The sequence below is a fragment of the Chrysochloris asiatica genome, unplaced genomic scaffold (genome assembly GCF_000296735.1).
Source record: "Chrysochloris asiatica unplaced genomic scaffold, ChrAsi1.0 scaffold00168, whole genome shotgun sequence".
NCBI classification, from domain to species: Eukaryota; Metazoa; Chordata; class Mammalia; order Afrosoricida; family Chrysochloridae; genus Chrysochloris; species Chrysochloris asiatica.
The window spans coordinates 5,751,494-5,778,200 of NW_006408686.1; the positions used below are offsets into that span (position 1 = coordinate 5,751,494).

General features: G+C 46.9%; 2 protein-coding genes across 2 annotated transcripts; one reads left to right on the top strand and one right to left on the bottom strand.

The window, feature by feature from the left end:
• The first annotated feature begins 3,915 nt into the window (after positions 1-3,915).
• On the top strand, positions 3,916-4,461 carry SYCN (syncollin). Its single transcript, XM_006871533.1, has one exon. It carries the CDS (start codon positions 3,916-3,918, stop codon positions 4,459-4,461), a length of 546 nt encoding a protein of 181 aa, XP_006871595.1.
• Positions 4,462-7,914: 3,453 nt separating this feature from the next.
• Positions 7,915-21,114, bottom strand: NCCRP1 (non-specific cytotoxic cell receptor protein 1 homolog (zebrafish)). Its single transcript, XM_006871534.1, has 8 exons — positions 20,998-21,114; positions 12,189-12,219; positions 11,377-11,718; positions 10,644-10,706; positions 10,504-10,555; positions 8,833-8,928; positions 8,155-8,293; positions 7,915-8,055 (listed from the first exon to the last, which is right to left on the bottom strand). Exons 1-8 carry the CDS (start codon positions 21,112-21,114, stop codon positions 7,915-7,917), a joined length of 981 nt encoding a protein of 326 aa, XP_006871596.1.
• Positions 21,115-26,707: the final 5,593 nt, after the last annotated feature.

Genomic DNA, 26,707 nt, shown 5'->3' on the forward strand with positions numbered 1-26,707 from the left:
ACCCTGAAGAGTCTTGGTGTGGCGCTGTGGGCTAGTGCATCAGGCTGCAAGTTCAGTGGTTCAAGCTCACCAGCTTCTCTTTGGAACCCCTATACAGGGTTGCTATGGGTCGGAATCGACTTGATGGCACTTAACAGCAACAACCCTGATTGAGTAAAGGAGCTTTGGTGGTGTAGTGGTTTACACGTTTGGATGCTAACCACAAGGTCAGAAGTTTGAATTCAGCAGCTGCTCCGTGGGAGAAAGATGAGGCTTTCTGCCTCCACAACGAAACCCTATACAGGGTCCCTGTGAATCAGAACCAACTCTCTGGCACTTAAGAAGAAAAATCATCCTGATTGGGAGTCCTAGTGTGACACTGTAGGATAAACACTGAATGCTAACCTCAAAGTCTGGAGGTTCGAACCTATCAGCCACTCCTTGAAAATCCTGCATAGAGTTGCTGTAAGTCAGAACCAACTCGACAGCACTTAACAACTCTAATTGAAACAAATAATTTTTTTTTCTTATCGTGGCAGCTTCATGGGTATGTTGTTAGGTGCCATCGAGTCAGTTCTGACTCATAGCGATCCTGTATAGATTTCTGAGGAGCGGCTGGTGAGTTTGAACCGCTGATATTGCAATTCAAACTGACCTTGTGGTCGAGTGCTTATCCTACAGCGAGCGCCACATCACAACTGGGTAGAGCAGTTTCTTTTTTTTTTTTTATGGTCTGGTGAAAAATATCGAGTCAAGATTCTGAGATCTTAAAAGATAATTCTTATTATAAGAATCAAAATATATCAGTGGAGATAAAAAATATATATAATTATCCTGTTCTTCCCCACTACCTTCCCAGGGTCCTTTGTAATGGCCCTGTTATAACTCTTTCCACATTGTGTTCGAATTATTGATTTGCCGCCTGACTTTCTCAAGGTCCCTGGGGTTCCTCAAGGGCAGGAAATTTTTTCCATTTATAGAAAAAAATTCTTGTGTGATAAGGAGATGTTTGTTTTTCTACTGTTTGTCCAGTTTGTGTTGATAGACAATGAGGACATTTATTTCTGGATAAGGCTGCCAAGTATGTGCGTGTATATATGTACGTGCACGCACATTTGTTCACGGGCTTGTCAGATGTGTGGGGTATCGTGTGTGTGACACTGTGAGGTGTAAGGTGTGAGGGTCAAGGACTTGTGATTATGGGCATGTGATTCGAAGGAGGGTCATGTGTGACTGTGTGTTTCTCTAGAACTTTACGTCAAATAGGTGTCTTCATTCTATGTATGCTGTTCTCTAGAACTCACCACTGAGAATGGGAAGACCATCTGTGGCTGACTGTGTGGCCCTGGATGTGGAGTCTGTGTTCAGTCCTGGGTCTACCATGACTTCTGTAGGATGCTGGCAATATGCTGCAGTTCAGCAAGTCCCTGGCTCTGTCATCAAGACACTCCTGAGGCTCACAGTCCTCCCAGGTGGGTAACACTCTAGGTACCTGTGCAAGACTGTGTGTCCCTGTGACCGGAGAGCATGGACTCTGGATTCCAGAGGTCGTGGAGTCTTGCTGGGAAGTTAGCAGCTGGAGATTAGATTTGAAGGGTTCATGGCGAGGAGAAGGAGCCAGATCTGGCAGGGTCTCAGAATCACTATAAGAATAATCATAATCATTCTCATTTATTGAGTGCCTACTGAGTGCTGGGCACTGTCCTTATTTATATATTTCTATTTATATGACTATACTAACTCATATTGCACATTAATATTTGTGTTTATAGTAACAATGATTATGTGGATTGTTCGTCATGTTTATGAATCATATTTTGTGACCATCGTTATCATTGATTTCGTAGAGTGTACAATCTCACTGAAGTTATGAGAAAACTGAAGCGCAGAGAGGTAAATTCACCTGCCCAAAGTCACTCAGCAAACAGGTGGCAGAGTCAAAATTTGAACCCATCTCTGAGAATTTCAAAGCTCTTAAACCACTGCACTATTCTGTCCAGGGTGGGAGACACATAGCATTCCTTTACTAGCTCATAAGAATAGGACCTGGCCCTACTCTAAGAGTTATTAAAGGGATTAATTCATTTGCTCCTTGGTGCTGTGGAATAAAAGCACTGGACGCAAGATCAGTTTGAACCACAACGTTGGTGGGTCAAACCCACCAACTGTTCCTTGGAAACCCTATACAGGGTCGCTGTGAATTGGAACCAACTCAACAGCACTTCACAACAACAAGACAGATAATATCATTGTTTCTACAAGGTCCCAAAGGGTAGAATCGCCTTCAAAAGCCCATAGCCGAGCTGACACTTAGCCCTCATACTTTCTATATTGTTGTTAAGTGCTGTCAAGCCGCTTCAAACTCATAGCAACCCTGTAAAGAATTTCTGAGGCTGTGAATCTTTGCAGGAGCAGAAAGTCTCATCTTTGTCTCATAGAGCAGCTGGTGGATTTGAACTGCTGACCTTGTGGTTTGCAGTCCACTGCTTATTCTACAGAGCCACCTCACTCTTCCTTGTAGTCATTCCAACAATCCTATGGTATAAGACTAGCTACTACCCATTTTACAGATGAGGAAACTGAGGCTCAGACTTGCACTCACATCAAGCCACAGACTTGAACCTTTGTCTGTCTGATCCTACAAGACATCCACACTCCTGACCCCTGTTTTTGTCTAGTAGAGACCAGGAGTGCCAAACAGCCCCTGGAAGGTTTTGGCCTGGGTCCCTGTACAGCCCTGGGGAGGTCCTCACTTCCCTCCTCTCCCTGTTGATGTACCTAATCTTTCCTTTGGCTTGTTTAATTTCTGCTTGCTGATTTTTAAGAGCTCATAGTATGTGATATGAATTAAGTCTGTTTGTCCCCATATCAGTTTTGTGAGGATATTTTTTGCTACCAAAGTGTTTAAATTTTATACAGTTCAATAGTTCCACCTTTTATTTTACAGATTTCCAACTTTGGTTAAGAAAGTCTCCTGGTTCCTGGGGGGTGGGGTGGGGGAGTGGGATGGTGATGATTTAATGTGGCAGCCTCCTCTTCCCTTCCTATCCCCTTCTTAAGATGTCTCCTTCTTGTGTGTGAGTGTGTGTGTGCTAGAGAGGGACTGATTTCTGCTTGTCAATTTGTAAGCACTCTTCATATAGTATAACCATTAACTCTATGCTGTCCTCAGTTTTGCAGACATTTCCCCAAGCCTGTTGTATATGGACTTGCAAAGGTTTTTCAGTGCTCTGCAAATATATCCATCTTGTATTTCATGTTGTTGTTAGGTGCCATCAAGTTGGTTCTGACTCATAGCAGCCCTATGCACAACAAAACAAAACATTTTCCCATCCTGTGCCATCTTCACAATGGCTGTTCCTGTTCCAGGAGCCCATTGTTACTGCCACTATGTAAATCCATCACCTTGGGGGTCTTCCTCTTTTTCATTGATCCTCCACTTTACCAAGCATGATGACCTTCTCCAGGGACTGGTTCCTCCTGATAACGTGTGTGAAGTATGAGAGTCTCACCATCCTGGCTTCTGAGAAGCGTTCGTAGATCCCGGGTTTCCAAGAAGGAACCCTGGTGGTGCAGTGCATTAAGTGCTGGGCTGGTGGCAGGTTCTCCAAGGGAGAAAGATGAGGCTGTCTGCTGCTCCCTTATAGATTTACAGCCTCAGAAACCCATCGCAGTGGGTTATACCTATTAATCCTATGCTACTTTATTGATTTTCTTTATAATGTTGTTTACCACAGTGGAACTTCAGCTGTTAGATTTTATGAAAATATGTCCATCTTGTATTTATTTCATCGATCGAAGGGAGGTCTCCGGCTACCAGAGGAGGAAGTGCCCCCCCCTCCGCCTCCCCCGAGTCCTTATCTAGCAGCTTCGTCCTTCCCACAGGTTGAGCACATATAAGCATCCGATCCGAACGAGCGGCCCCACAGTGTCACTATGTTCCCACTGTGCCCACTGCTGCTGGCCCTGGTCCTGGCGATCGCCCCCGGTGTCCGGGGCATCTGCCCGGTGCCCGCCGACCTCAAGAACGCGGACGGCACGCGCACGTGCGCCAAGCTGTACGACAAGAGCGACGCCTACTACGAGAACTGCTGCCAGGGCGCCGAGCTGTCCGTGGAGCCGGGCGCCGACCTGCCCTTCCTGCCTTCCAACTGGGGCAACACCGCCTCCTCTCTGGTGGTGGCTCCGCGCTGCGAGCTCACTGTGTGGTCCGTCCGCGGCAAGGGCGGCAAGACACGCAAGTTCTCGGCCGGCGCCTACCCACGCCTGGAGGAGTACCGCCGGGGCATCTTCGGCGACTGGGCCAACTCCATCTCTGCGCTCTATTGCAGGTGCGCCCGCCCCCCGCCCGCAGATCCTCCTCCAAAGCCCCCATTCCAGGCCCGGCCCCACCCCTGCCACAAACCCCCAGATCCACCATTCAAGCCCCACAGCTTGACAGACCAGACCTCTGAGCCCCTGGCCCAAATTAGGAGACCCTAGAACCACTCCTGGTGTGGTGCTGTGGGATAAACAGTGGACTGCTAACCATAAGGTTGGTGGTTCAAATCCACCAGCTGCTCCTTAGAAGCGCTATTCAGGGTCGCTTTAAGTCAGAACCACTCGAGGGCACTTGACAACAAGAACTGAACCAGTCCTGAGCCACACACACACACACACACACACACTTGAGAGTACATACCCCAGCTCCTTTCTTTGCCAACCCCATGGTCCCCAGATGGTTCAGACCCAGCTCAAGTATTCCCAGATTCCCAGCCCCCATTCTCGGAGCCCCCCCCCTCAAAAAAAAACACCCATCCTGAATCACCCATCCATCCACCACCCTCCTACAGCTGCTCTTTCCCCAGAGGGCTGACTAACTTGGGGCTGGGGAGCACACCACGCCCTATCACCTTGGAACCCCCAGAACCAAAGCTACTTCCCACTAGCTCATGTCCCTGTACCCTCTGATCCTGGAGCACCCAGACACAGCTCTGGGACTCCTAGTCTCAAAATCTGACCTCAAGTGCCCAGATTTTAGGAAGCCCTTATGCTCCCCACCCCCTGGAACCTCCTAGATCTGCCTTAGCCCCGCAAACAGTCCCACAGCCCCTTCTCAGGCTTCCAAAGGCCCCACCCTGCTCTCACCTACCCAAGTTCACAGACCATGGGACCCTAGATCCAGCCTTGGCACCCCTCCCTAACCAGCTCCCAACTCCCAGAGCAAGACCCCAGCTTTTAAATTTGTAACTTCAGACCCAGCTTCCCCACCCCCACCCCACGTCAGCCTTCTAGAACTCTCAGACCCTGTATCTCTCAGCACATGGAACCCCGGGGTGATCATCTTTTTAAAATTCTGTTGCAGGTGCTACTGATGCCTGGGAGGTCCCTCATCCCCAATCTCACCTGACCTTGTCCCTGAGGGCTGCTGAGGGTACGGCCACCCAAGACAAAGATCCCTGCCTGCCTGCCCCTTACTCTCCCTTCCCTGCAATACAGCCCTTCTGAAGTGTTCCATTTGCCATGTGCTTGTGCTTGTAAAGGGGACTGGGAGTTAGCTGAGTAGTCAGAGACACACACCCACAGAAGGACAAGTGTGTTTCCCAGTATGCAAGAGCGCTCTTGGTGGTCGTTACACACTGAAATGTTTCCCACACTTTTTCTAACTAGCTGCTTCCCTGAGTACCACCCAGCTGCTCTGGTACCCATGGGATTGACTGAACTTCTCATGACTTGGCAGTTAAAAAGGCTAAAGCCTGGCATAGCAGGGAACCTTCCAAGACCTGCCCCAGACTGGGACCAGGAGCTATTGAATGATCTGACTGGAACTCGGGCCTTAACTAAACAATTAACCAGTTGCCAGCAAGTGGATTCTAAGTTATGGCCACTCCATGTGTTGCAGAGCAGAACTGTGCTCCATTGGGTCTTCAGGGCTATAGGCCTTATTGTTGTTGTTGTTAAGTGCCGTTATTAAGACAGTTCCAACTCATAGTAGTAACCCTGTATAGGGATTTCTAGGAGCAGCTGGTGAGTTTGAACTGCTAACCTTATAGTTCAAACCGACCTTGCCATCCAGTGCTTATCCTACAGTGCCACACCAGAACTCCTCAGGCCTTGTTGTTGCTGTTAAGTGCCATTGAGTCAGTTCTGACTCATAGTGACCCTGTATAGGGTTTCCGAGGAGCAGCTGGTGAGTTTGAAGCACCGACCTTGCAGTTCAAATGACTTTGCAGTCTGGCACATTAATCCACAGCGCTACACCAGGTCTTAAGAGTTATTAAAAACTTCATCCCTCTCCTGCCCAACAGCTGGATGACACTTTAATTGAAATTTGTTTATTTCTGTTCAGGTTGTAATTTGTCCCCACACCACCCCATCACCTCATTTGGGAATGAAGGTCCTTGATGGATATCAGGGCTTGGGGGACCTGGAAGAGTTAAAGAAGGGAAATGAAGGTCCTAGGGAGCAGAGAAGTCCTGGTGTAGTGCTGTAGGATAAGCACTGGACTACTAACTAAAAGGTTGGCAGTTCAAACCCACGAGCCACTCAGTGGGAGAAAGATGAACCTGTTGTCTGCTTCCATAAAGAATGACAATCTCAGAAATTTACATAGGGCTGAAATCAACTTGATGGTAGTGAGTTTGTTTCAGTTTTGAGGGAATGAAGAGGTGTGGGGACAATTCTGGGTGGTGGTGGTGATGTGCCATGGAGTCAGTTCCGACCCATAGCGACCCTGTACAGGGTTTCCGAGGCTGTAAATCTTCACGGGGGCAGAAAGCCTCATCTTTCTCCCGCGGAATAGCTGGTAGTTTCGAACTGCTGACCTTGCGGTTCGCAGCCCGATTCATAACCACTACGCTACCAGAGCTGGGTGGTGACAACTTGGATTAGAGGGAGAAGGAGATTCTGAGAGTTAAGAGGTATGGGATGTTAAGATGCTAAAAACAACAAAACCCCATGCCATCGAGTTGGTTCCAACTCACAATGACCCTCTGAGGTCAAAGTAGAACTTCTCCATAAGGTTTTCAGGACTGTAAATCTTTATAGGGACAGAGAGCTTCGGTTTTCTCCCCAGGACCAGTTGGTGGGTTTGAACCCCTGATTTTGCAATTAGCAGTCCCATGCTTAACCTACTGTGCCACCAGGTCTCCTGTTTAGATACTAAGCAGTCCTGAATTGGGTGTGTGTGAAGTTAGAGGACTAAGGATTCAGGGTGTGCTACTGGGATGTGAACCAGCAGAGTCCAGGAAGTCTTGGCCACATATATTTACTCACTCAGCAAAGATTTATTAAGCACCAACTATCTCTGAAGCACTGAATCAGGAATGCATGGCCCCTGCTTTCATGGAGATCAAAGAATGCAGGGGACAGGCCCCAAAGTCCTATATTCAAGGATGTACAAAGAGGTCAAATGAGAAACCAAGGGGCCCAGGCAGAAATAAAGGAGACTAGGAGGTGGTAAGTGATAAAGAGACGCTGAGGGGTTGTAAAGTATTAAGGGAACAGGTGGTGTTAAGGGCTAGGGAGGTGCTAAGGGATCTTGAGTGCTAAACAGTCAGGGTGGTACTAAGGGATCAGGGATTTCTAAAGTGTGAGGAAGATGCTACGTGTTAGGGAGGGGCTAAGGGGTGAGGGCCCGGCTAAGTGCTCAGAGAGGGGATAAGGGGTGAGTTCTGGTGTTGGCACTATAGGATAAGTGCTAGACTGTAATGTGGGTTAGAACCACAAGGTTGGCGGTTCAAACTCATCAGTCACTCCTTGGAAACCCTATACTGGGTCGGTATGAGTCCAAAGCTAATCAACAGCACTTAACAACAAGAACAAGGGGTGAAGGTGATGCTAAGGGGTCAGGGAGGGGTTGAGGGGTCAGCGAGGTGCAGGGGGTGAGGGAGGGACTGGGGGCGAGGGTCTGGAGAGGGCAGATGTGACAGGGGTCAGACAGGCATGGAATCACAATCACTCCCTCAGCTGCACAGACACGGAGGAGTCTGTCACTCTTGTCCTCCGCAGTCCACCAGCCTCCATGAGGTTCTTGGTCTTGTGCATGAAATGGATGAAGCGCACACCGGAGCCGTACTGACGAAATACGTGGGATACCTGGGGTACCCCCAGGGTTAGAAAGAAGTCTGTATTAGGGATCCATGAAACCTGCTTTCCTCCCTCCTCTCTCTGGGAACACAAGGCTGGGGGTCTCACCTGGACCCAGCGGCCAGGGGAGCCTTTCCCAGAAGCCCGGGGAGCAACATGATGCTGTGCAATCACAGTGCGGCGGTCAGCAGCCAGCAGCCAGACGTGCAGCTCATACACACAGGTGTCTAGGCGACTGTCCTCATACCTGGGGGTGGGGCCACACTGCAGCCTTGGCATCCCAGCCCCAAGCCCTGATTCCATTAGCCATTCCACACACACTCGTGGTACCCACTGGAGTGGCAAACACAGTGATGACCAAGACAGCCTCACATGATGCCCTCATGAACTCAATCCAGTGGAGAAGGAAGACTTGTCACCAAAGAAGGACAGTGAGGTCAGGGCTGAGCTGGAGGAGGCACAGATGTAGGGGTTGGAGTCAGGTATGGAGGTTGAGGCTGGGTTGGGGGAGGCGCAGGGCACTGGAGCCCAGGCATCTGCTCCAGCTGCTGGGGGAGGAGGGGGTGGCCGTGGTCAGGGAAGGCATCTGGAGGACACATGTGTGCCTGCCTTCTGAAGGATAAGGAGGAACTAGTCTCAAGAATAGAAAGGGACAGGTGTCAAAGAAAGAAGGTAAGCCTTAGCAAAGTCCCAAAGATATCAGCAACTGCCAGAGAGGTGGTCTTGGTGAGGAACTCAGAGGGGAGGTTGGGTGAGGTGCTGGGGACGACCTTCGTGTTACTGTACCAGTCCATGACGGTGATGTCTGGCTGCTCGTCATCCATCAGTTCCTCCCACAAGCCCTCAGCCAGGAGGTCCACACACTGTTGCTTCACGGTCCAGCTGAGAAAAGAGGGGGCAGAGAAGTGGGACATGGGGATCCACCGGAGCCTTTGGAACCTTGCACAGGGAGCAGGAAGCCCCCAGCATAGTAAAAGGAGGTGACTCTATATGAACACTGGACTGTAAACCACAAGGTTGGTGGTTCAAGTCCACCAGCTGCTCCGTGGGAGAATGATGAAGCTTTCTGCTCCTGCTAAGATTTACAGTCTGGGAGGCTTCCTAGGAATGGGAACCCACAGTTCTGTTCTCCCTCAGACCCACAAGTCACTATGAGGTGGAACCAACTCGATGACAGTTAACAACAACCCTCACCATCACACTCCCTGGGCACTTTTCAGTCTCAGTTCCCTTGAGCCTCTTTGAGAAGTATTCTGAGCCCCGTGTAGGAGATGAGGAAATGGACGCTCAAGATGGGACATGGCTTTTCCAAGGACAAACATCAGAGTGACAGAACTGGGATTTCAAACCAAAGGGGACTTCAGGCCATGTGATTACACCATCTGGTCCATTGTGCAAAGTGGATTCTGTTTAACGATGACCCAGGGAGACAGGTGAAGAGTAATAATAATATTAGTAATAATACTAAAAACCAAACTGCCATCAAGTGGATTCCAACTCACAGTGACCGCGTACAAGGTATCCTAGATTGTAAGCCTTTATGGGAGCAGAAAGCCTCATCTTTCTCCCCAGGAGAAGCTGGTGGGTTTCTGCTTCCAACCTTGAGGCTAGCAGTCTAGTGCTTATCCTACAGCAGCAGCCTGGCTCCTTATTAGCAATAATAGGTGCCATTTATTGAACATCTTGTTGTTGTCAGTTCTGACCCATAGCGACCCTGTATAGGGTTTCTGAGGAGCAACCTTGAATCGCTGACCTTGCGGTTCAAACTAATTTTGCACCAGTGCATTATGGTAAACCCCATGTGTGTCAGGATAGAAGTGCGCTCCATAGGGTTTTCAATGACAGATTTTGGGGGGGAAGTAGATCAACAGTTTTCTTTCCAGGCACTCTGAGGGGGAAGGGGAGAGAATCCAATGATATTTTGGTTAGTGGCAGAACTAGTTAACTATTTGCACCACTCAGGAGACTGGACCCTATGCTCTGAGTTTTATGAGCATTTCCTCCTATGACTAATCCTATTTACAGATCAGGAAACTGAGGCCCAGAGAGACAAAGTCAGTTTTTCCAGGCCCCACAATTAAGGAAGAGTACTAATGTGGCCCTGCAGGATAAGTACTGGACTACTAACTCAAAAGTTGGTAGTTCAAACCCACCAACTTCTCTAGGAACCCTATGGTGGTGGTGGTTATGTGCCGTGAAGTCAGTTCTGACTCATAGCGACCCTGTACAGGGTTTCCGAGGCTGTAAATCTTTACGGGAACAGAAAGCCTCATCTTTCTCCCGCGGAACAGCTGGTAGTTTGAAACTGCTGACCTTAAGGTTCGCAGCCCGATTCGTACCCACTATGCTACCAGAGCTCCTTAGGAACTCTATACAGAGTCACTAGTTGTGGGAACCTACTGGAAGGAAGGAAGGCTGGAGCTGGGATTCAAATTACTGAGGACCCTGGAACCTTACCTGCGGTCCGCCTGGAGCTTTTCTGTTTTAATGAACCATCCTCTGAAATTGCCTGGCAGGTGGAGCAGCAAAGGGTTAGACCGTCCAATTCGCAAGGGTCCCAATCCTCTCCCCTCAGCAGACCCTCACCCAGCACTCACCGAGAGTTTCTAAGGGCTGCCTGGTGGGACCAGTAGGGGGTGCTGGCTCATAAATATTGATGCCTAGAATGTATCAGAAGTGGCATCAGGTCTGGTTGCAGTTCCCAAACCCCACCCCCCCAACACATAGACACACATCTTCGTCATTCCTACCCCCTCTCCCATATCCTCTCCCATGCCCGACCGGCCAGGCCAAGCCAGCCTGGCAGAGATGAGTAAGCCCCCTCCCCTCCCTGCCCTGAGAATGTCTGGAGTGGGAATGGGGGAGAGGGACCATGGGATAGGAGGGGTGGGAAATGGGATGAGGGAGGGAAGGGACTGAGGAGAGACAGAGACGGAGGAACAAAGAGACCCCAAGAGACAGTGACAAGGAAACAGGTACACACAGAGAGAAATGATAAAGAGGGTCGACAGAAATGACTTACTGCCATGTATTCTGACTCACAGCGATCCTATATAACAAAGAAGAACTACTCCTTAAGGATTCCAAGACTGAAAATCTTTAAGGGAGCAAACAGCAGAGCGGCTGGTGGATTCGAACTGCCAACCTTTCGGTTCGCATCCAACTCTTATCCCAGAGAGAATGTAGAGAGAGGCACAATGACTGAAAAAGAGATAGGGATGGAGAGAAATGAGGAGGCAGAGACAGCAGGGAGAGACGTGGGTGCGTGGAGGCGGACAGAAGTCTAGACCGACTGTCGGCGTCCGCTGCGGGGCAGGAGCGGCCGCGCACCTTCGGGGTTGGGCGAGCGCAGCAGGTTGCGGTAGAGCGGCCGGCGCACGAAGATCAGCCTCCAGCTGAGGCGCGCGGGCAGCTGCAGGCTCCCGCCTGGCGGTCCCCACTCCTCCAGCACCAGCTGTCGCGCGTACGTCTCGGACGGCTGCTGGGGCTGGGGCAGCTCGGGCAGCTCCGGGGTCGCGGGCGACGGCGGCGAGGGCGGCGATGGAGGCGACGGCGGCGGCTCCAGTGGGCTCCCGTAGGCCTCCATCTCGCAGTCCAGCGCGTGTTCCTCCGGCACCTCCGCCATCCGTCGGGTCTGGGAGCCTGTGCCCGGCTGGCAGGGGTTGGGGTTAACTGGGGGCGGGAGGAGGCGGGGCTCCCCGAACGGGCGTTTAAAAGAGGGGTGTGTTGGGGTAAGGAGCCCAGCCCCCAGCCACTCCGCCCTCAGATCCGGGAGTACTGGACGCTGCCCCCTCGTTCCAGACTCAGGAATTCCGACCCCCCCAGTCCCATTCTCCTTCAGATCCAGGAGTCCGGGCTTCAGCCCCTCCTTAGTTTCCTAGGCTTCCTGTCCCAATTTCCCAAAGGCCAGTCGAGGACCCAGCGTCGGCCCTGGGAGGGAGGTGTGACAAATGAGCTAATGTCAGGGTTTACCGTTCTCTAATGAGGCCTGTCCACCTCATTAAGATCCGGCATGGCAGGATTAAAAGGGTAATTAATGAAGACCCCCCCCCCGCACTCCTCCAGGCACTCATGGGGGGGGGCGGTTAGGGTGGGATGGGGACAGGAAGCCTGGCTTCTGCTGCTTCGGTCCCTGCCCTCACCTGGGACACCCTTGGGGGCCCATTTCTTGTCCTGGAAACCAAGGGTGGAGGGGGAGATTACAAAGAGACCGGCAGTCAAGAGTCTCGTGGAAACAGAGATAACAGAGGGAAGCAGCAATCCCATCCACGGTTTTAGGGTGACAGCCCTCCTTCCTAGAAACGGCTCCCTCAGAGGTCATGAGAAGTTTGGAGTGAGGGATGGGGATATGGTAGGGTAGGAAGTCGGGGTGAGGAGGAAGTGGGTGGCAGAGGAACCAGTAGGACCAGATGTCCACAGTCACTTCCGGGACCTTGGCTACATCCCACACCCAGTTCAGGTAAGCACAGGTAAGTACAGGTACAGAGCCCTACCAATAATCAATAATCACCAGAGGGAACACTTGCTGTAGGCCAGATGCTTAAGTGCTTATAAGTGAATTAATTTCATCCTTCTAAAAATGACAATGAGGTACACGCTACTATTAATAGCCTTTTTTTTTTTTTAAAGGAAAGATTGTAACAAACAATGCATGAAGCTGTATGCCGCCTTGGCACTCTTTAGCACTTAACTCACCAACATGACAATCCAGTTTACAGATGAATTAAGTCTACCACCCTAGATGGAGTCCTGGTGTGGCGCTGTGGGTTAATGCGCCAGACTGCAAAACCATTTGAACTGCAAGGTCGGCAGTTCAAGCTCACCAGCTGCTCCTCGGAAACCCTATACAGAGTTGCTATGGGTCAGAATCGACTCAACGGCACTTAACTAACCACCCTAGATAATCAGCCACACATACTTCCATAGAGGATCCCTGCTCTAGATTCCCAAGATACACTGAACACAGAAAGATAAACTCCAGATGCTCACAGACACATGGGACTGGAACACACATCCAGATGATGATGTTTATGCCATCCAGCCCTGACTGATGTAATGCCTGCCAGGCGTTACTGATCTAAATTCCTTGGCCAAGACAATTAATGTAATACCTACATCCACCCTAGTATGCCTATCTTGCAGATGAGGAAACTGAGGCACAGAGCAGTCTAATAATTCACCCAAGGTTGCATAGCTGGTACCTGGCAAGTTGGACACACTCCCACACTGTCTTGATCAGATACTACGTGTTGTTGTTAAGTGCTGTCAAGTCAATTCTGACCCATAGTGACCCAGTATAGGGTTTCCGAGGAGCAGCTGATAAGTTTGAACCACCAACCTTGCAGTTCAAGTCCACAGCGCCACACCAGGACTCCAGATGCCAGGTACACAGATTTAAGTCACCGGGAGAAATACAGACACCAACAGGAGATTATGGTGACATTTACTGTCTGGCATGATATTGTTGTTAAATGCTGTGGAGTCAGTTCTGACTCAGCCACCTGTATAGAATTTCCGAGAAGTGACTGGTGGGTTTGAACTGCTGACCTTGCGCTTAGCAGTCCAGGGTTTATCCAACGTGAACTCATTTAATCTCACTCCAGTCCTGCCAGGTGGGAAATGGTAATAGTATTCCCATTTACAGATGAGGAAACTGAAGCAGAGAGGTGAAATGAATTAGCTAGGACCCCGGGGGCAAAGAGGAGGGAATCCATGGGAAGTGACAAACCAACCAAGCTTAGGAGACACTAGTGCCACCACACCCAGAAGTTCAGAAGATTCCCAAACTGAGAGCCTTCTACAACCCCGGCCATCACAAACACACAAACCTTCACAGTCTTGTCCCCACCACCCACCCAGCCTGCCTCACGGGAGGAGGAGGAAAGGGTCCATTCTAGAGGAGTTCCTGGTAAGTGGTGGCAGGATGTTCAGAATCCAGGTCGGGGTGTGACAGGGAGCCCGAAGAATGCAAGCAGGAAAAGCAGCAAGGAGACTGGCCGAGGGTGTGCAATGGGGTCTGAGGATTTTTCTCTTCTTAAGACACAATGGTGATTTTTTTTTTTTTTTTTTATAAATCAAGAAATGAGGATCAACCTCTCATTGTCCAAAGTAAGCAAGAACTGTCAAATACATCAGTAAGATAACTCGAAATTCTCTGTTGTTGTTGTGTGCTGCGGAGTTGGTTCCGACTCATAGCGACCCTGTACAGGGTTTCCAAAGCTGTACATCTTTACGGGAGCGGAAAGCCTCATCTTTCTCCCACGGAACAGCTGGTAGTTTTGAACTGCTGACCTTGAGGTTCGCAGCCCGATTCATAGCCACTACGCTACCAGAGCTCTACTTTCTGATTTAGGGCCTATTTCAAGAAGTTTGTGGGGAAATGCCATTATCTTTTCATTCTGTTTTCCATGAACTTTCCTTGCATACTACCTTGCGTAGTATTTGCCCTTTTGTGACTGACATATTTTGCTTGTTTTCAAGATCCATATGTATTTTTACATCATCTGGGCTCCTCCTCCCCTCTACTCCTGCTTCTTGCCCCCACATGCATACGGCAGAGAGGTCTTTCTAAAGCCCAAATTCAGTCACTCTCTCACTTAAATCTTCCATGATTCCCCAGTGCGTTTGTTGTGTTCCTGTTGCTAAGTGCCGACACATCAGTTCTGACTCATAGCGACCCTAGTGACAGAAAGCTGAGGAGCGACTGGTGGGTTTGAACCACCAACCTTTTGGTTAGCAGTTCAGTGCTTATCCTACAGCTCCACACCAGTGTCCTTGTTGCTGTTAAGTGCCATTGAGTCAGTTCCGAATCACAGTGACCCTATATAGGGTTTCTGAGGAGCGAAGAATGAGTTTGAACCTCCAACATTTTGATTACCAGTCCTGTGTTTATCTTCCAGCACCACACTAATGCCCTTAGGGGAAAACATATCTAGACCTTTTGCTGGCATTCAAGGCCTGGATTTTTGAATCCTGCCTCAGTGATCTGCTCTCTCCCATATCTGCTGTATTCATGCTCTCTACATCTCCTGCATAGCTCCATGGTTACCAAATTCACCTGGGGAACTTACGTTAAAAATGTATGTTTCCCAGTGCTAGCTCCAGAAGTCTGGTTCAATCCCGCTGGGATGGACCCCAGAGTCTGCAGTTTAAGAAACCCATTCCCCACTCAGGCAATTCCGAAGATTCCCAGCATACTGTGAGAACCACTTTGACTCCAATCTGAGAGAGGGAATCAGAGGAATCAAGTGGATTCCAATGTTAAATCATAAACTTCTGTTCTCTCCCCCTTGTGGTGGTTATTATTTGAAACAAAACACTGCCATTCCGTGATCAGTTTCAGATGGGACGCTTACATGCAGTTTTCATTGACTGATTATCAGAAGTAGTTCACCAGGCCTTTCTTCCTCATCTGTCTTAGACTGGAAACTCTGCTGAGACCTGTTTGGCATCAGAGCAGCACACATGCGTTCATGGGCGTGTCTGTGGTGGTGCACTGGCCAGAAATTGAACTCAGGTCTCTTTTATAGAAGTGAGAAATCTACCACCACTGTCCCTCTCCCCGCCTAAGAAGCCAGTAAGGATCCCAGCATGGGGCCATACTCAGCCTCTGAAAGTCTACTTTCCTAACAAGCCAAAGCTGGGTGACCAAGCCCTCCTGAAAAACCACTTCGCACATATCATGGAACATTAAAAAGCATGAGCAATGGTGAGGCCACTTTGGAAAACAATTTGGTAATATCTTAAACAACCAGTCATGAATTCACCCTGTAACCCAGCCATCCCAACCCTAAATATTTCACCAAGAGAAATGAAAGCACATGTCTAAGCGAAGTCCTGTACCCAGTATTTATGGCACTGTTTTTGATCATAATAGCTCCAAACTGGAAATCACCCAAACGTCCATCAACAAGTGACTGGATAAACAGTCTGTGGGTATAGCCACACAATGAAATACTGCTCATCAAGAAAAAGGAACGGACTATTAAAGCACACAACAACACGGAGAGCCCTAAAAACCACAATGCAGACAGACACAGTTGGACAAAAGAGCACATATCTTATACTATTTTGGAAAAGCCTAAAATCCTGGTGTGGTGCTATGGGATAAGCCCTGGACAGATCATCGCAAGGCTGATGATTCAAACTCACCTGCCATTCTCAGGAACCCTATACAGGATCACTATGAGTTGGAACCAACTTGATGGCACTTACCAACAGGCTATACCCTAAAGAATTTAATTGAAACTGGAGACTCAACCGATACTCACCGATATTCTTGTAGCATTAGTCACACTAGCCAAAGGGTGGAACCAGCCCAAATGTCCCAATAGATGAAAATGTGGTACAAACATACAATGGAATATTACTCAGTCCTAAAAAAGGATGGTGTTCTGGTACAAGTTACAACATGGACGAAACACAAAAAAACAAATACTGCCTGATCCCACTTATATGAATATATAGAGTAGGCAAATATATAGGCAGAACATAGATGAGTGATTAACAGGGGCTACCACTCTGGTAGCGTAGTGGTTACAAATCGGGCTGCGAACCTTAAGGTCAGCAGTTCGAAACTACCAGCCGCTCCATGGGAGAAAGATGAGGCTTTCTGCTCCCTTAAAGATTTACAGCCTCGGAAACCCTGTACAAGGTCGCTATGAGTCGGAACCGACTCCACGGCACATAACAACAACGACACTGGGAGGAGGGAATGGGGAAGAATTGCCTAATGGATCCTGAGTTTCTGTTTGGGATGATGAAAAAGTTTTGGAAACGAATAGTGGTGAATAATATTCAAACTATTAGCCCTCGTGTGGCGCTGTAGGATAATCACTGGACTGGTAACCATACGTCAGCAGTTCAAACCCACCAATTGCTCTTGGAAATCCTATGTTGTTGCTGTTAAGTGTCATTGAGTTGATCCTGGCCCATAGTGACCCTGTATAGGGTTTCTGAGGAGCGGCTGATGAGCTTGAACCACTAACCTTGCAGTTCAAATGGCTTTGCAGTCTGGTGCATTAACCCACAGTGCCACACCAGGACTCCTGGAAATCCTATAGAGAGTCTCTATTGGAGTCCTGGTGTGGCATTGTGGAATAAGCATTGGACTGCTAACCACAAGGCTGGCGGTTCAAACTCACTAGATGCTTCTCAGAAACCCTATACAGGGTCGCTAAGAGTTGGAACCAACTGAACTTAAAACACCAATAACAATGAGTCTGAACCAACCAAGAGCACACCACTACAATAATATGATCACAATTAGTGTCACTGAATTGTATACCCCCAAAGGGTTAAAATGGCAATTTTTGTTATATATTTCTATCACAATAAAAAAAAAAAAACTGGTTGTATTATATTTAAATAATATCTCAGTAAGAAGCAAAATTAAAAGAATAAGGAAACCCTCTCTACATTCTACTAAGGAAATGGCTCCAGACTTATTGTTAAATAAGGAGTCCTGGTGCAGTGCTGTAGGATAAGCACTGGACTGTTTACCAGTCATTCCTCAAAAACCCTATACAGGGTCACTAAGAGTCAGAACTGACTCAATGACACTTCACAACAACAACAATAACAGCATTGTTAAATAAAAGCAACAAGATAAAGAGGGGTGGACATCCTATGTTACTATTTTTGTGAAGAAAAAACTGCAAATAGTTGTCAGATTCCTTCTAGAAGGAGACCCAAGAAAACCAACAGCCTCTGGGCCTGTGTGCCCATGGTTGGAACAGAGGACAGAGGAAAATGATTTTATTCTATGCCTTTTGTATCACTTATGTGTATTACTTCTACTAAAAAATAATCATAATTTTTAAAAAGCAAGCAAGAATTTCATGACTTCCCAATGCCCCACTTTTCATTCTTTCAACAACAATTTCATTAAGCACTATGGTGGCCTTTGAATTGTGGTGTTGGAGGAGAATACTAAAATACCATGGGCTGCCAAAAGAATCAATAGATCTGTTTTGGAAGAAGTGCAGCCAGAGTGCTCCTTAGAGGCCAAGATGGCCCAACTTTGTCTCTCAGACTTTGGACATATTATCAGGAGGAAACAGTCGCTAGAGAAGGATATCATGCTTGGTAAAATGGAGGGTCAGAGAAAAAGAGAAAGAGGAAGACCCCCAACGAGATGGATTGGCCAGGTGGCAGCATCGATGGACTCAAGTGTGGCAACAGTCGTGAGGTTGGCCCAGGATCGGACATTGCTTCGTTCTGCTGTGCATGGGGTTGCTATGAGTCGGTTCCAACTTGATGGCACCTAACAACAACAATGGTGGCCAAGCCATATATATTGGGGATACAGTGGTGAAAGAATAAACTCAGTTCCTGTTCCCATGGGGTTTACACCCCAGAGAGAAGAGGGAGGGTCTCAACATGACAAGGGACAACAAGTCACAGGGCTATTCTCCCATTGCTTCCTGATGCAGCAGGTCTTGGATGGGGTCTGAGAATTTGCATTTCTAGCATCAGGTGATGCTGTCTGTTACTGCTGATCCAGGGTCCCATAGTTAAGAGCCACCTCCCCAGTGACTAGGAAGATTCTGGGTCATCTTTCTGTGATCCTAAGTGTTCCATTTGTAAGCTGGGGCTTAGTCCTCCCCACGGTGCTGCTGACACTCTCCCTGTCACACAGCACCCCAGCTTTTTGTTGGTGTTTAAGCCCACAATTTCCTTCTCAGCTCAGGGCCTTTGCCCCAGCCTTCCCTTCTGTCTGGAAGCTTGCTCTTCCCATTCTTCCATCATCTCCATTCAATTTTCATCTCTTCATATCGTACACATCCTCTGCACCTTGCTTTTCCCCACCTAACAGTATATAAGGGGGCTGCAAAAAGTTTGTGGAAAAGTCAATGAAAAGATCATGGAATTTCTCCACCAACTTTTTGACCTTGGTGAGTGTTCTCTATTGGTGCATAAAAGGTACCTGGGCCCACCAGGTAGGTAGGTTTTCCACTGGGCTATGCAATCCTGGTGATGCAGTAGTTAAGCACTCAGTTGCTAACTAAAAAGTTCTGGTTCAAACCCACCAGCTGTTCCATAGGAGAAAGATGTGGCCGTCTGCTTCCATAAAGTGTACAGCCTTGGAAACCCTATGAGGCGATTCATAGGGTCGCTATGAGTCAGAATCAACTTGATGACCATGGCTTTGGTATTTGGCTTGCTCTTCTCTGTGGCCACATCCTGGTGTTCTGAGCCTGATTTGTAAATGTATGAATATGTAGATGTGTTCACTGGGGAATGATCTGTCTCACTCCTGGAGAATGTCAGCCTCACAAGGGTGGGGTGGGCCCTGGGTGGGTTTGTTTTTGTGTTCCCAGCACTGACCTGGCACAGAATCAAAATCAAATGTTTTCTGGGCGAGAGGGCAAGAGAGCCCGGCCCCAGGTAGGAGGATGAGGGGCTGGCTCTTACTTCTTCCACCACAAAACTTGTATCACGCTCCTGGGAGCCAAGTGGCCATACTAATGCCAACTGAAACTCTAGCTCCTATCCCTTCCCCTGCTCCAGCTATCTAGGACGGAGCAGACAAGCCCCTCTTCCGGCTGTGCTGGTAACTCCAAATCGCTGACCTTATGGTTCACAGTCCAGTGCTTACCGTACAGAACCACTGTGCTCCCCTCTCAGCGTTTAGGAGACTCAAAGTCCAAATGCAGGGCAACAGCTCTTAGAGGAAGGCATGCTTTCTGTTTACTCTGGTGTTTTTTATTTTCAGCTTCTATCCCAAGCTTCCTTGGAAATCATACTGTTTTTAACTTCTATTCATTTATACTCGCTTAACCTGTTTATATCTCAAAATACATTGTTTTAAGACACACCCTAAACTAATGCGTTTCTATTAGCATAGCAAAGAAAATCCATCTCTGAATAGGATTATAACCACAGATGCAGTCATGGTCATTTCAAACCCCAAGGTCGGCAGTTCAAACCCATCAGCCACTCCTTGGAAACTTTATACAGGTTCACTAGGAATTGAAATCCACTGGACTGTACTTAACAACAGCAGTAGTAGTCAGGGGCCTTTGAGTTGACGTCGATATTGCTGGTCCTGTGCCACCCTCATAACTGTTGATATGCGTGAGCCCATTGCTGCTGCCACTGTGCCAATCCATCTCTCTGGAGGTCTTCCTTTTTTTCACTGAACCTCCACTTTACCAAGCATAATGTCCTTCTCCTGGGACTCGTCCCTCCTGATAACGGGTCCAAAGTATGAGAGACAAAGTCTCAGCATCCCGGCTTCTAAGGAGCATTCTGGCTGTAATTCTTCCCACACAAATTTGTTTATTCTTCTGTCAGGCCATGGTACTTTCAATATTCCACAGTTCTAAGTGTTAGGATTTATGACACAATTCAGTCCATACATCCTACCCTTGGCCCCTCCGTGACTAAAATTCAATTCCTCCCCAGAGCAAAACATATTCACCCCATCGCATCATTTCTGAAGTCTTAAATCATCTGCAAATCCAGATTCTCATCTTCTGAATTGTCTTAATAAGATATGGATGGAATTTTAGGCATATTGCATCCATGGGCAAAATTCATCTTCATTTGTGAACCTATGGAATCTAGAATACAAATCTGCTTCCAAAGCACAATGGTGGAACAGGCATATAGTTGTTGTTGTTTTGTTGTTAAGTGCCGTCGAGTCGGTTCCGACCCATAGCGACCCTGAATAGGGTTTCCGAGGCTGTAAATCTTTACGGGAGCAGATCGCCTCATCTTTCTCCCGCGGAGCAGCTGGTAGTTTCGAACTGCTGACCTTCCGGATCGCAGCCCGATTCGTAACCACTACGCTACCAGAGCTCCTTAGGCATATAGTAGACACTTCCATTATAAATGGGAGAAACTGGAGAAAACAAAGGAATAATAGGTACCAAGCAAGTCCAAAACCCAGCTGAAAAAGTTACATTAGCTCTCTGGATTGGAAAAGAATCCAGTGTTTGTTGGGACCATCTGGGCAAGGGTTCTCTTGCTCCCAAGACTCTGGGTGTTGGCCGTGTTCTCCGGATTCAGGGTGAAGACCCCTAGGCCCTGGGCTTTAGCCTTACTCTCCAGGCTCGCTGCCATGGTGTGATAGTTAAAATTTTTGTGTCAACTATGCTGGACCAGGATTCTCAGTGGTTTGGCAGTTAAAATGTGTGAATATTCTGGGAGCAGCCAATAATTGAAAGGAAGTTTCCTGGGTCTGGCAGGAGTTGCTACAAATATATATGGATGCTGTGGGAAAAGTGGTTACTTTGAGTTGGGCCTGGAGTCTGCATCTGCCTTTTCATCTGACCTCCGGTTCTTTGGACTTCACCAAAGGCCTGCCATTTGTCATTGTTGTTAAGTGACACTGAGTTAGTACCAACTCATAGCAATCTTATGCACAATAGAAGGTAACACTGCCCGGTCCTACACCAACCATGACAGCGATTGCTGCTGCCACTGTGCCAATCCATCTCATTGGGGGAGGCTTCATCTTTTTCTCCGAACCTCCGCTTTACCAAGCATGATGTCCTTCACCAGGGACTGGTCCCTCCTGATATGTCTGAAGGTAGGATCTCATACTCTGCTCATGCTCTTCCTTCTTGATGGTCCTGGGATCATCTGTTCCTGAAATGAAACGTTATCTACTCCTTCCTTTTAGCTACACATCTTCTACCATTACAATTGTGACAATTGCAATTAATCCTGCTAACAATTACTCACAATTGAGTCAGAAAATCCTACCACCTGGTTTCCTTTTGCAGAGTTCATTTTAAAGTCCATCTCTTTCCTCTCACACTTTACTGTAAGCAGCCAGGAGAAACCGTACGGCCCCTTTAAGATGTATCTGGCTTAGAAATCTCAAGTTCATCACTTACAAGTTCTACCTTCCACCAATCATTTGAGCTCGAGCTCAACAAGCTTCTTACCACTGCATAAAATGCATCACTTTCCCTCCATTGTCCAATCGCAGGGTCATCATTTTCTTTTAAAGCCTCACCAGAAGCAACAGAATGTCCACATGTCTAGCACTGTTCAGCTGATGGTGCCATATACATTCACTAAGATGATAGAATCGTTCTCTGGTGCTCTTCTCACCTTCTTCTGAGCCCTCACCAGAATGGCCTTTGTCTTCCATAATTCCACCAAGTAGCCTCTTCAAGGCAATCTAGGCTTTTACTATGAAAACTCTTTCATCCTCTTAAGACTCTTAAAAGTGCCATCACCTTAAAACTCTTCCAGCCTCTATCCATTATTCAATTCCAAAACTGTTCTACACTTAAGTTATTTGTTAGAGCACCATCCCCCTCTGCCGGTATTAAATTTTGCCTTAATTTTTTAGTGTTGCTATAACAGAAATACCAAAAGTAGGTGGCTTGAATGGTCAGAAATTTATTGTCACATAACTTTGGAGTCTAGATGTCCAAATCTTGGGGGAAGATTCTTGGTCTTTTTTTCAGCTTCTACTAGGTTCCTTAAGGAGCTCTGGTAGCGTAGTGGTTACGAGTCGGGCTGCCAACTTCAAGGTCAGCAGTTCGAAACTACCAGTGGTTCCACGGGAGAAAGATGAGGCGTTCTGTTTCTGTAAAGATTTACAGCCTCGGAAACCCTGTGCAGGGTCACTATGAGTCGGAACCGTCTCCAAGGTACTTAACAACAACTAGGGTCCTTGGTGGTCATGTGACTTATGTCTTCCCCATCTGTTTGTTTGCTTGCTTAATCTGCTTTTATGTGTCAGAATAGAGGGATTTAAAACAAGCCCTAAGCTAGCTAATACTGTATCATTAACATAACAAAGAAAATCCATTTCCCAGATGGCATTGTAACCATAGGTGTAGTAGTTAAGATTTATAACACACATTTTTGGGGTACATAATTCAATCCATAATAAAAGATCATCCAGGATGATCTCATCTGGAGAGTTTTAATTATACCTGCAAAACCCCTTCTTACAAATAGGTTACTTTCATACCATCCAGGTCTGAAATATCTTTTGGAAGGCCACCATTCAGCCCTCTACAAGGTTTGTTGTTAGTTGTGGGGGTTTTTTAGCGCTGCTAAGTCCATTTTGTCCCATAGAGATCCTATGTGCAATAGAACATAACACCGCGCCCGGTTGTGTGCCTTCCTCACAACTGCTGCTGGGTTTGAGCTCGCTGTTGTACCCACTATGTCAACCCACTGTTTGAGGGCCTTCCTCTTTTTTCAGTGACCTTCTACTTTTTTAAATATTTTATTGTGAATTATGTGATAGTTTACATGGGAGAACATTAGTTTTACATTCATCCAATCGTATGTCGTTTCATTGCCATGATTACAGTCCCCTCCATGCATCATCAATCAACTACAAGTCTGCCCTGATCTGTCAGCACACAGCCCCTCTCCCTCTCTGGGTCTAAAGTCCCCAGCTGCTCCATCTCTCCACATCATCGCCTCTGCCTCCATCTCAGCCATCACTGCTTCTCTGGGTAGGGTCCCGCTCTCCACTCTTCTCCCTTGATGGTCGCAGGGATCTCTGCTCCTATGCTGAAAAGTCAATCACTCCCCTCCTTGCTACAAAATGTCTACCTTTACATTTCCAATCCTCACAATCAGTCCTGATAACAATTATTCACTATTGTCTCACAAGAGACCTATCTGCATTTCATCAGCCCCGCCTAGACATACTGGATACTGCTCACTGGAGATTCTGCCTTCCTCCACGCCCTCTGGCTCTAGGTTCCCTCTTGAAAGCTTGTAAGCCAGTCACTTCTTGTTTTTGTAGCTCTTCCATTTTGGATAGCCAATGTCCATGTTGTCCATCCCTGTCTACTCTGTGTATGGAGTGGGTGGGAATGATCCTCGCTGTAAAGATTTGTTCCCTCTTTTGCATTACTGCATCCATAGGTGTAGGTCAAGTTCATCAAACTGTATCAGATTACTCTTTTTTTCCTCTTCTTTGTTCTTCTGGTTGAGCTCTGATTATCCAGTCATTGAAGCCAGGTCAAGTGGGTATTATCTGCAAGTGTGGGTGTTCTTGTGCATATGCCCTCTCTTCTTAGCCGGATGCTTCACTCTCCACTCTAGTCCTCTGTGGCTATATCAGTGACCTTCTACTTTATCAAGCATGATGCTTCCAACGAATCGTTAAGGCAGGGCTGTAATTCTCAGGAGTTTGGCAGTTATGTAATGATGTAGTCATCTTCCATTTTGTGATCTGATGTAACCACCTCCGTGGTGTGATATGATGTGATTAGACAATCAGTCGTCAGGGGAGTTTCCTTGGCGGCGTGGACTGCATCCAATATATGCGGATCTTCTGGCAAAGCTCCTGCTTCTGGCTCATTATCATCTGACCTCCTGTTCTTGAGTCTTGAGCCACTGGCTTGCCATACGTCCTCTGACCTCCTGATCTTGGGTTCTTCAGTCCCTGCAGCTACATGAGTATGAAGAAGGCTGCAGACTGGCACCTGACCCACAGGACTGGGACTTGGTGGCTTCTATAGCCTTACCCATCAGATTGTCATACTGTGGTGGTTCGCATGCTTCTGTGACACCAGAAGCTATGCCTCTGGTATTTTAAATACCACCGGGAACACCCATCATGGACAAGTTTTAACAGAGCACCCAGACTAAGACAGACTAGGAAGGAGAGACAGAGTACTTTGAATGGTTAACCACTAAAAAAAACAACATTGTGAATAGCAGTGGTACACTCCGGAAGAGGAGTGCCTCAGGTTGGAAGGCACTCAAAATACAGCTGGAGAAGAGCTGTCTCTTTAAAGTAGAGTTGACCATGATGATGTGAATAGAGTAAAGCCTTCAGGACTTCCCTTTGCTGATGGGACACAACTCAAAAAGAGAAATAGCTGCAAATAGCCATTAACAATCAAAACATGGAATTATGAATCTAGGGAAATTGGAAGTTGTCAAAAATGAAATGGAACACATAAAGATCTGTATCCTAGGCATTAGTGAGCTGAGATGGACTGGTATTGGCTATTTATTGGATCAAACAATCAAAGGGTTTACTATGTTGAGAATGACAAATTCAAGAGGAATGGCCTTGCATTCATCATCAAAAAGAACATTTCAAGATCTATCATCTTGAAGTACAATGCTGTTTGTGATAGGATAATATCCATAAGCCTACAAGGAAGACTACTTAATACCACTGTTATTCAAACTTATGTACCAACAGCTAAAGCCAATAATGATGATATTGAAGAATTCTACCAACTTCCTCAGTCTGATACTGATCAAACATGCAATCAAAATGCATTGATAATTACTGGTGATTGGAATTGAAAGGTTGGAAAGAAAGAGGACGGATCACTAGTTGGAAAATATGACTTTGGTGATAGAAATGATGCTACATGATCACATGATAGCATTTTGCTAATCCAATGACTTATTCATTGCAAATACCTTTTTAGAACAGTATAAAGGTGACTATACACATGGACCTCACTGGATGGACACAGGAATCAAATTGACTACATCTGTGTAAAGAAACAAAGGAAAAGCTCAATATCATCAACCAAAACAGGCCCGGGGCAGACTGTGGAACAGACCATCAATTGCATGTATGCAAGTTCAGGCTGAAGCTGAAGGAAATCCAAACAAGTCCACAAGAGCCACCCTATGACATTGAATATATCCCACCTGAACTTATAGACCATCTCAAAAACAGACTCAATAGATTAGACACTAGTGATCTAAGACCAGAAGAGCTGTGAGATGACATCAAGAACATCATACAGGAAGAAAGCAAAAGGTCACTAAAAAAGATAAGAAAGAACGAAAAGACCAAAATGGATGTCAGAAGAGACTCTGAACCTCACTTTTGCGTGTGGAGAAGCTAAAGCAAATGGAAGAAATGGAGAAGCAAAAGAGTTGAACGAAAATGTCAAAGGGCAGCTAGAGAAGACTAAGTCAAGAATGATAATGAAATGTACAAAGCCAGAGTTAGAAAACCAAAAGGGAAAGAACACACTCAACATTTCTCAAGCTTGGAATACTGAAGGACTCTATGGACAAAATATTGAATGATACAGAAAGTTCATAAGAAGATGGAAGGAATAAACAGAGTCTCTGTACCAAAAAGAAATGGTCGATGCTCAATCATTTCAAGATGTTGCATATGATCAAGAACTGATGGTACTGAAGGAAGAAGTACAAGTTGAACTGAAGGCATTAGTGAAAAGAAAGTTTCCAGAAATTGATGGAATATAAATTGAGATCTTTCAACAAACTGATGAAATGCTGAAGGTACTTGCTCATCTATGCAGAAAAATTTGGAAAATAGCTACCGGGCCAACCAATGAAAGAGACCCATATTTGTGTCCATTCCAAAAAGAGGCAACCCAACAGAATGCAGAAATCATCTAACAATATCATTAATATCACATGCAAGTAAAATTTTGCTGTAGCTAATTTAAAAATGGTTGCAACATTACATCAACAGAAAACTGACAGAAATTCAAGCTGATTCAAAAGAGAATGTGGAACTAAGGCTATCATTGCTAACATCAGATAGATCTTGGCTGAAAACAGGGAATGCCAGAAAGATGTTTACTTGTACTTTACTGACTATATACTAAGGCTTTTGACCATGTGGATTATGACAAGTTATGGATAACATTGCAAAGAATGAGTATTCTAGAACACCTAATTGTGCTCATGAGGAACCTAAACATAGACCAAGGGGCAA

What these genes read in the sequence shown, in the direction of transcription:
- NCCRP1 (XM_006871534.1), bottom strand. Translation starts at nt 21,114, where the DNA reads ATGGCAGCGAGCCTGGAGAGTAAGGCTAAAGCCCAGGGCCTAGGGGTC. An exon ending in GCAGCCCTTAGAAACTCTCG is followed by an intron (nt 10,556 to 10,643) that starts GTGAGTGCTGGG and finishes TCCACCTGCCAG; the next exon opens with GCAATTTCAGAGGATGGTTC. An exon ending in CCCCTGGCCGCTGGGTCCAG is followed by an intron (nt 8,056 to 8,154) that starts GTGAGACCCCCA and finishes GGGGTACCCCAG; the next exon opens with GTATCCCACGTATTTCGTCA.
- SYCN (XM_006871533.1), top strand. Translation starts at nt 3,916, where the DNA reads ATGTTCCCACTGTGCCCACTGCTGCTGGCCCTGGTCCTGGCGATCGCC.